General features: G+C 39.4%; 1 protein-coding gene across 1 annotated transcript in view; it reads left to right on the forward strand.

Moving 5' to 3' along the window:
• ANKIB1 (ankyrin repeat and IBR domain containing 1) overlaps positions 1–2,458 on the forward strand; it is a 138,823-nt gene extending 136,365 nt beyond the window's left edge. Inside the window, 2 exon segments of the mRNA XM_037836653.1 lie at positions 810–943; positions 1,301–2,458. Of these exon segments, the coding sequence (XP_037692581.1) occupies positions 810–943; positions 1,301–2,044 (878 nt within the window). The 3' untranslated portion in view covers positions 2,045–2,458.
• Positions 2,459–10,164: the final 7,706 nt, after the last annotated feature.

Below are 10,164 nucleotides of genomic sequence, written 5' to 3' on the forward strand. Positions count from 1 at the left end.
GGGCTTAAAAACACACAGGCTGTGGAGTCAGACAAATGTGGATTCATATCCCATCTCTGCTCTCTCTTAGCTGTGTAACTTAGACATTTAACTTCTCTAAGGTCCCATTTTCTCATTGTAGAGAAGCAATAATAGTGCCACCTTGTAGGCTCATTGTAATGCCACCTTGAAGGTTTGTTGTGAGGATTAAATGAGACAATGCATGTAAAATTTATGTATGTAGTAGTGAGCACTCAAATAATTGATACTGTTATTGTATTGATGAAGTATTTTTCTCCTAGACTCAGTTCTCCTATGAACATTCTGTAAAATAGAATTTCTAGTACTAGAGATAAAGTGTTTTAATTATTCAGCCTTTAAATGTTAAATTATTAACTGAAAATCTTCAAACTGTGTCAGCAGATCATCATTAATAAATCAGGGTCAGTAGGACTAAAGATTTGCTCTTCAGATTATTATAATTCCCAAATTTTTAAATTTTAACAAATCTGAAAATAAAAAAATCCTTGTTATTGCTTAAGGAAAACAAAAGAAATGAACAGTAGCACCTAACATTTATAAATAGAACTATATATAGTGCAAGCAGAAATGTAAAGAAAAAACATGGCTTTGAAATAAAAGTATTAGATATATTTGGTTTATGGTGAGTCAAATATGGATGAGAAATCGCTGAAAGATTAATGAAGCTGCAGACAAACATTTTCACCAACACTGAAAAAGAAATTGCCCAATTTAAATAAATAGACACCTGGGACAAAGAAATAAGTCTTACTTGTCAGTTGTCTCTGCTATTATCGGCTTTGAAACAGATACCCCAGAAGGTGGCAGCAGCCGCAGACCGGGCACCTCCGTGGTGAGTTCTGCATCCATGAGCGTGCTGCACAGCTCCTCCCTGCGCGACTGCACCCCTGCCAGTCGCTCTGAAAACCAGGACTCGCTTCAGGTAGCCTTCCCGGCCAGCCTCAGGACCCAGGCTTCTGCTCTCTTTCTGTTTAGCCTGGTCCTGTTTTCACTTTTATTGCTTTCCTTTTTCTTCCCTCCATTCTAAAATCTTTGTTTCAAAGATGTGCTAGAGAAAAAGATTCCTATTTTTCAGATATATCTAAAGGGTTTTATTTTTTTTTTTCCTTTTACATGGGCAAGAAGAAAATTATAATAAAATTTGAGTGGATAAAATAATTATTCCATATAAAAAGAATATCAGTTATCGTATGGTAAAGGAAGGGTGGTAAACCATATTGGGTTAAATCATTTTTCCTTTAGTCAAATTTTAAAGTGGTTTTATTTTCTGTTGCCTCAGGCTCTGAGTTCCTTAGATGAAGATGATCCCAATATACTCCTCGCAATACAGTTATCACTGCAAGAGTCTGGGCTGGCCATGGATGAAGAAACTAGAGATTTCCTCAGTAATGAAGCATCCTTAGGAGCAATAGGCACTTCTTTACCTTCTAGGCTGGACTCGGTCCCTAGGAATACAGACAGCCCTCGGGCTGTGTTGAGCAGCTCTGAGCTGTTGGAACTTGGTGACAGCTTCTTAAGACTAGGAGCAGAAAGTGACCCATTTTCAACTGACACCCTTAGTTCACACCCTCTCAGTGATCCAAGAAGTGAATTCTTTCCCTCATCCAGTGATCCTGACTCAGCTGGCCAGGACCCCAACCTCAATGACAATCTTCTTGGCAATATCATGGCTTGGTTTCACGACATGAACCCTCAAAGTATTGCCCTGATTCCTCCAGCAACTACAGAACTCAGTGCAGATTCCCAGCTCCCCTATGTCAAAGATGGGTCAGAAGGTGGGAGGGATGTGGAACTGGTACCTCCAGAAGAAGATTCAGTTTTTGAAGATGCTGTTTTAAGTGAAGGTAGAGGAAACCAGGTAGAAGAAGAAAGTCCTCTGGAAGAAAATATTCTGGCTGGGGAAGCAGTGTCTCAAACTGGCGACAGTGGTAATGAGGCAGCCAGCAAGGGGGATGGTTTAGATGTCTCAAGTCAAGCATCTCAGCCCTCAAGTGACTGGCCTGAAGAAGTACATTTAGTGTGAACTGCAAAATCCAGGCACAGATGGCACACTAGGTGGAATATGCATTATAGAGACTTTGATCCACTTAATTTCCAACTCAATTATAAACCACTGACATTAGGATTGAATATGAAAGGAGTTCCTTAGAAAAGTAGCTTCATTTTCCATTTTAACTTACAGGGAATTTCTTTTGTATTTAATTGGATAGCTTTCCCCCTTTTTTGCTGACATAAAGAAAAGCATGAAAAAGAAAAACTCAAATGGAATAAATATGTTATATTCCACAAAGTAAATGCAGTCTTCTGTTTAGCCTAAGATCAGTAATACTTAAATTGAACACTTAAATCATAGTCTTACTCCTTAATCCTTGGGTGGTTCTTCCTTTATTTAAAAAAAAAAAAAAAGCAGAAGTTTTCTTTATGTTCCCTTTGGACAGAGCTAATAACAAGCTAGTTCCACAATCTCTTTTGTGCTCTTCCATAACTTTCTCTCCTCCCTTTTTTGTCTGAGCAGTGTAAATTGTGAGGTATCCAGTGCTTCCCTTTAGTGCTACATCTACCGCAGTGTAGTTTTTACTTTTCACATCATTCAAAGATTTGTTTTTATGTCTATTTACAGTCCAATTGTGCCAAACTCTTGACTAGTGCGTTAACAAGGTGTTTAGGTGTGCCGTGTCCTAGAGTGCTCCAAAGCAGTTTCACTATTTTCAGGAGTAAAAGGTGCCACTTGGTAGCAATGATATTTTCAGAATTTAAGGGGCTTTTGTTGCCATGGAGACTGCATTTAAATAAATGTAGCCTATAGCTTAAGTTAACTAAACCTAATGCTGCTGTTAAATACAGTTTATTTTAATAATTAAAGTACAGTTGATTAGCAACAGCGGTGCTGTATTTTAAGAGACACTTTATTGGAAGTGCAGTCATAGTTCTTTGTTTTCACAGTTTTACAGTGCATTCTAATTACTAATGGGTGCAATTACTTTTAATGGTAAGTGTTTTATAAAATAGAAGTGGAGTTTTCCTGAGTTAGAGTAAATCCCACAATTATTTAAAAATTCAACACAACATCCTGTGCAACATGTTACCGTGCCTTTGCCTAACCTAAATGGATAGTTGCCAGTTAACTGAGTAATTCAAATTTCAATGTCTTCTGAAGTAACTATGCTATGAATTGCAAAGACCTCCATAAAACCACCCACGGCCTTGCCTTTAAATATAACAACTAAATGTTCAGTTTGTTTGCCTAAATAGCAAATGCTGAGATGTGTTTGTTCTATTGCACAATACTCATTTGCTGTGTGATTACTGTTTAGTGTTAAAACAAATCAACTTCCTAGTTGTCAGTGTCTTACTGTGAAGAAAATACAGGTCTTTGTTGTAATTAAGATACAGTGGTACAGTGTGTAAATTAAAACTAGAGTAAACTGTGTGAATGGCTGTTTTACTTACATATTATCAAAACTAGCATAACATAAGCAAAATAGATATGCAACATTCCATTTAATGTTTTGCCAGAAATCTACAGATACCAAAATTTCAGTACCAAGTTTATACAGTCAAGTCCTGGGCTGGATAAAAGGTTAAATTAGTATTGATGATATCCACGTGAGGTGTGATTATGGTTTCTGATTTTTTTTTTTTTTTTCAAACCCTGCTTTTGAAATACTCTTTGGATTTGTATGGCTAGGGCATACAGAGTATTTGATAGTCCTTGGGTCACCTGGGATAAACTGCATGGGAATCTTCTATGCCATGGATATCACAAATCCACATTAGTTTTTATTTCCCCAATTATCAGAAGCATTGGCATCAATCCCTATTAATTTGGGGAAGATATTAACTTTATCTACAGTGTATTACTGTATATTAAACTGAAATAGTCCATTAAAGGATTTTTTTACAAATTTATTTTGGATTAAAAATATCAACACCAATCAGTTTTTAGACCAAGTTGTAATTTTCAATAGAAAGAGTCTTTGTATCACATTAAGACATCTTGCAAAGCTGCAATAAGGTGAGAAAGAGTGCTGTGTGTGAAGATAGTGTAGTGATGAGTTCTGGTTTCCTTGCACCTTGTGCAGTACCCTTTGTTTCTGTGCTGTTCTCTCTTAAGCATGAAAATGATCATTATCCAATTTGTATTTCCTTGGTACATATTTTAAAAACAACACAGTCACTGAATTTACAATTCAGAAATACAGTTTGGCAAAGCCTATTTTGTAAACAAGTTAATTTTATAATGTAAAAAAAAAATTAATCTTGACTTGTTATTTGCACTTTCATAGTCTATACTTGATACATTCCCACTTTATATACAGTAGGATTCTACAAACGTGTAGATGTTTGGCCAAATGAATGCTGTTAATAATATGTAAAATTCTTTGATTAAACATTTATTACTTAAACTACTTCCAATTTGTCTCGTTACATTATGGACTTTGTTTTCATCAAGTCAGGAAGCTAAGTTTCATCAAATTAAATTCCCTCCAGTATGATGGAATGAATTGAGTTTTTACATGTAATTTATTAGTGCTTAATATTGTTACACTAGATCACTTACTGAGCATTTTATACCCTAATGATTATCTCTAAAATACTGCATGACAATGTGTTAAAACATTGTGACTTCAATGCTCATCTTATTTTCATCACTGTATCTTTCAGGACAAAATGTTATGATTTTGAAATCTCAATAGAAAAAAATCTCTAACAGAGAAGATATGATTTTGAGGTATGTTTTGTGAAGTTGCTTAGGACAGGGAACTCTTTTTATGCTAGATGAACAGAAACTCCTGCCTCTCTATCCCTTTTATTATTCCATCCTTCTAAATGACCAGAACAACCCTTGGCATCTGAACTTCAGTGCACATGCCTAAGTTCCAGGCCACTAGCTGGTGCTTCATGGGGCATAACCGGTGATAATCATTTAAAGCCATGCCATTTTATTTATACCTTTCATTGTGTGGAGCTGAAGCTTAACTGCCAATATCCATATGCTGAATTATTCTTTAAATGTTGTTTGTTGCAGCCACTGATCTCTCTCTCTCTCTCTCTCTCTCACTCTTTCTTTGGTCCTCACATATTGTCACTTTCTTGTTATGAATTAAAATCTGAAATTTACTGAAGCTTGGTAATTTAAAATTAGTTAAGAGCAGAATCTTGAAATCTAAATATTAAGTGTTAAACAATTGTTTTTAAGGCTAAAATAAAAACTCCATAGGAAAAAAAAAAATTTCTTGGACTGAGTAGTAGTTTTATCTCAGCATCGGGTATGGGCTTACTGCATCTTCTCCTTAGCACAAATAAATTACTGTCTGGATAGTTGTTATAACTTCTTGCCAGAATATTAGAATTCTGTCTAGAAAGATATAAGTAGATCTTTCCAGACTGTAATATGTGACACTCCCCATGCTAGGAACTAGCTGCAGTCATAGCTCATAAAGAAAGATGGGCCAGAAAAGTCTCCTTTACTTCTCTGTTCCACTTACTTAAGACTGACAGGTGGCTGATAAACTAAGTGGTAGCCAAACTTTTGAAGGAATTTATTGTTCAGTTTTGTCTTTAAAACTGTAACATTAAATATTCTTGATCAGGCTATGTATCATCTCTTAGCTAGCCTTCTCCTTAATTATTTATTGCATAATGGCCTAGCCTGCAGGAGGCATCAGTTTACAGGCAGATAGATCTATACATGAAAGAGTGAGCAAACAACAATAAAGAAAAGGATAATTCTAGGAAAAGACAATCCTCTTTGGGTCTCTTGTGCTTCCACACACCTTGCTGGGTGTTCCGTGACTGCAAGTCCCTGATCACAGTTTTTCCTGGGTCATTTCTTAGAGTTTACTCAGCTAAGCTTGAGAGATGAAGTAACATCTTGCTGGACAAAGAACAGGCTTCTTAACTATTTGCTATAAAAGCAGTGGATACTTCACACTCAGCCTTCCTCAGCTGCAACATAAGCCTGCTGCTTACGTTACACTTATACCCCTTTGGGCCCATTGCATTGCTCCTGTGGAACTGGGGACAAGTGGAACTGCTGGAAACATTCGGTGTTCTTGCTGTCTGCTGTGCCATGAGTGATAAGAGCATTTGCCTGTGACCCAGGAGCCCTATGTCTTCTCTCAGCATCCATGAAACTGTGACAGATTAACTTAATGGTTTGTAATAAGGAAAAATCAAATCCTTGGCAACAATGTGGGATGCTGACAGGGATATGATTTTCTGGAAGAGAAACCATGAGCTAGGCTCATGAATATGAGAAGAGGCCCTGGGATCTGGTAGCAAATGCTCTCATTGAAGTGATGGTTAAAGGGTGGGAACAGGTAAGGGTTCCCTGCTGTCCTACCTATTGAAGAACAAGACTTGAGTTAATGATTAGAGTTAGTGGTGAGAGGTAGGATTACAACCAGTTGTCCAAATGGTGCCTCCATTTGTGCTCACTCCATGCAGGCAGAGAAAGGGATGTTTTCATGAGAAAGGGTCAGCAATTCCTGCAGCCCTAGCTGAAAGCCTTTGCAGATGTGGCTGCTGAGTTTGGAAGTCCCCCAAACTGGAGTTACTGCTTAATAGGTACAGAGTTTCTGTTTTGGGTGATGAAAAAGCTTTGCTAATTGATAGTGGTGATGGTAGCACAACATTGGGAACGTAATTAATGCCACTGAATTGTACACTTAAAAATGGTCAAAATGGCAAGTTTTATGTTATATATGTTACCACAGTAAGATGAATTTTTAAAAAAGAAGTCCCCAAATGTAAAATAAATGGTATCAGCAATGAGGAATTTGCTGTTCAATTAAGAGCTTTGGTTGAATGAGAAACATTAGAAGTTCATTTGACTGAGCTGCAGGCAGTCAAAGCTCTGTTAAAATGGGAAGTGAACACAAAGCCTTGCTGAAAAATGCAGAGCAGGCCACACTCAGGTCCTTGGCCCCTGCTGTAGCCACTTAGCATAAGAACAAGATGCTGAGGGCAGAGGGAGCCAAAGGCATCAACAACTGCAGGATGAAATGTGGCACCCTGGGCCCTGGTGCTCTCTGGATGCCAAGAGGTACCATCACTGCCACTGGAGAGGTAGTGGTGCCAGCACTCGGGCAGTGACCTTGGAGCAAGGGGCTAGAGGAGAAAAAAAAGGCCGGCAATTAAGTTTCCTCCTTGCAGGCCAGGTCTCTCTCTACCCTGGGCTCCCCGTACTCTTGGTTGGGGGATAGCATCATCCAGTACCCATTTTCCACCTGTTGCTGTAGCTTCTGACTCACATTTTAGACTCCTTGATCTATTTTTCTGTAGAGGAAAAGGGCATCTGAACAATGGAGGCTAAAGTGGCCTGATGGGTGGGGCCCTTTGCGTGATTCACTGTAATGTTGTGGCTTCCAAATCTGAATGTATTATGGAATTGATGTGTTATGTGCCTGCCATAGTCAGTCCCATAGTATCAGTGGGGTTTCTCCCATTCAGGGACTGCTGCAAGAAGAGAGATGGTAGTGGGACATGTAGATCACTCCCAGTCCACATTCCTGTCCTCCCTCAAGTGGTCCAGCAGAAACAACATGGAATCCCAGGAGGAGAAAAGGAGATCAAAGCTTAAAGACTTAATGGATGCCAGAGTACACAGGCCATTTCCCAGTCTGGGAAAGCACACCTGTCTGAAACATCCATGTATACCCCTATTGAAAACAAGCAGCTATTAACCTGCTGCTTTGCTTTTGCTGAAATTGAATTCCTGACCCATGGAGGCCTTGTGACTTGATGGCCTGATGTCTCCACTTTGGGGTGAGTCAAACTCAAATTAGAGGAATAGTAAGATGGAAGGGGCCCAACAAGCCTTGCTAGTCAAATGGAAATGGTATCTTTGACAGTGAAGCTGGCATGGACCTAGGAGTACCTCAAATTTACTTGAAAAAGTAGTAGCTACCCTTTTGAGTGAAACTTTGTCTCCCATCCCACCATCTGAAGCAAAGCCACTGGCTTAGTGGAACTCTCAACAGAAGGCCTGGACTTACTTCAGAGATGGTTCAGCTAAGTTAAAAGCTGATGGTAGGTGATGTCATCAACATGGAGACATAAGAGAGCTCCTGGAAAAGTCTCCCCTCAGAATCAACTAATAAAAGGACAAATCCCACTTGGTTGGAACTCTGGAGTATAAAAGAGATGGGAGAAGGACTCAACAAGTGCTGAATTGAAGAAAAAGATGAACAACAAAATCAGGTAAGAGGTTTATGTCCCAGACACACTAGTCCAGACCCCTCCCCCTCCCCCAATCCTGCACAGTTGAAAAAAGAGGCAAAACGGCCCAGATACCTCCTGCCATGGACGCAAACCAGAGAGCCACTCAGAGCAGAGCGTTAGAACCCCACACATTTCCAGGGACCCAAGTCTGCAGACCCAGGGCAGACACAAGCAGCTGAGACGTGCCATACAAAAGTGCCCCAGGGAAGAAAAACTGTGGTGGAACTATTGGCAGTAGGTGCACACACTCAATCCAATCTCTATTTGTTGGACCATTTAACACAAAATGACCTTTCTGGATTGACCCCAACTGGCTTCCTGGGACAGAATACCCTAATAAGGAAGAAACTAAAAGCCAAAAAGCCTCATGGGAAAAAAGGGGGGCAGGAGAAACAACTGAGGTAAGAAAGGATGGGTCCAAGAACTGAAAAATGTAATAAAAGGGGCCGAGAGTGGGAGAGACTTTAACAAATCATAGGAGCTGGGGAGAAAATTCTGTGCAAACACAACAGATGAGGATTACTAGAGAAGGAACAAAGACACTCTCCTGGAGCTGAACATACCAAAACTTATGGGATGCGGTGCTAAGAAGGAAATTTATAACCCTAAATGCATATATTAAGAAAGAAAAAAGCTAAAATCAAAGACCTAACCACACCTGGAGAAAATAGGAAAAGGACAACAAACTAATTCCAAAACAACAAGAAGGAAATAAATAACAAAGATTAGAGCATAAATAAATAAAATAGAGAATTAAAAAATGATTCTTTAGCTAAAGGTTTGTCAATTTAATTGATCTTATAGACTGACAAAAAAAACACAGAAGACACAAATAAATAAAATCAGAAATGGGAGGGGGGACATTACTCACCCATGGAAATAAAAAGGATCATAAGAGGATACTATGAACAACTATATGCCAACAAAATAGACAACCTAGGTGTAATGGACAAATTCCTAGAAACAAACCTACACTGACTCCAGAAGAAATACAAAATCTCAACAAGAGATTGAATTAGTCATCAAAAACCTTCCAACAGAGAAAAGCCCAGGACCAGATGGATTCACAAGTAAATACTACCAATCATTCCAAGAATAATTAATACCAATCCTACTCCAAAAAATTGAAGAGGAGGGGACACTACCTAACTCACTTTATGAGGCCAACATCACCCTAACACCAAACCCAGACAAAGATACTACAAGAAAAGAAAATTACAGACCAATTTCTCTTATGAGTATAGATGCAAAAATCCTCAACAAAATACTAGCGAATCAAATTGAACATTAAAAGAATTATACACTGAGAGAACCTAAGATGGCGGCTAGGAGAGACAGGGTAAAAAAAAACACCATCGTGAAAAATACTAGATAAAAGCCAGAAGGTGACCCAGAAACCAGTTCCAGTGATGCACCAGCTGGACATGGTCTGCTAAAACCACAGATACCGTGTACTTGGTGAAACCAGGAGTCTGCATTCTGAAACAAGTGAGTAAGTCGGCTGAATGTCTGGCAGGCACACTGTGATGTGGTGAAACCATGGGTTGGTGTTTGGAGGCGGACTAGTTCTTTTTTAAAAAACCCAAAAGCAGCTGCAGATATGGCAGTGAGAACCACACAGTGACGTGTGACAGGAATGGGCTGTGCGAACACCTCAATATCTGGCATGGAAGATAGCCTTTCTCGCACCTGCTGCTCATTGTCTCGCAGCCAGGCAAGCAGAGGTGAGGCAAAAGGGGAAACTAACCATGCCCCTTGCAGCCATCTTCCCAGTGGGCTGGGAACGCTCCTGCCTGGTGCACCAAAAAACCCAGTGCAACGGGAAGTGTTTCCAGCAACATGGGCACATGCCACAATATCAGCCGTGGACAATAGCCTTTTGCGCACCCACAGATAATTGTCCCGGAGCTGGGAAGG

The sequence above is a fragment of the Choloepus didactylus genome, chromosome 5 (genome assembly GCF_015220235.1).
Source record: "Choloepus didactylus isolate mChoDid1 chromosome 5, mChoDid1.pri, whole genome shotgun sequence".
NCBI classification, from domain to species: domain Eukaryota; kingdom Metazoa; phylum Chordata; class Mammalia; order Pilosa; family Megalonychidae; genus Choloepus; species Choloepus didactylus.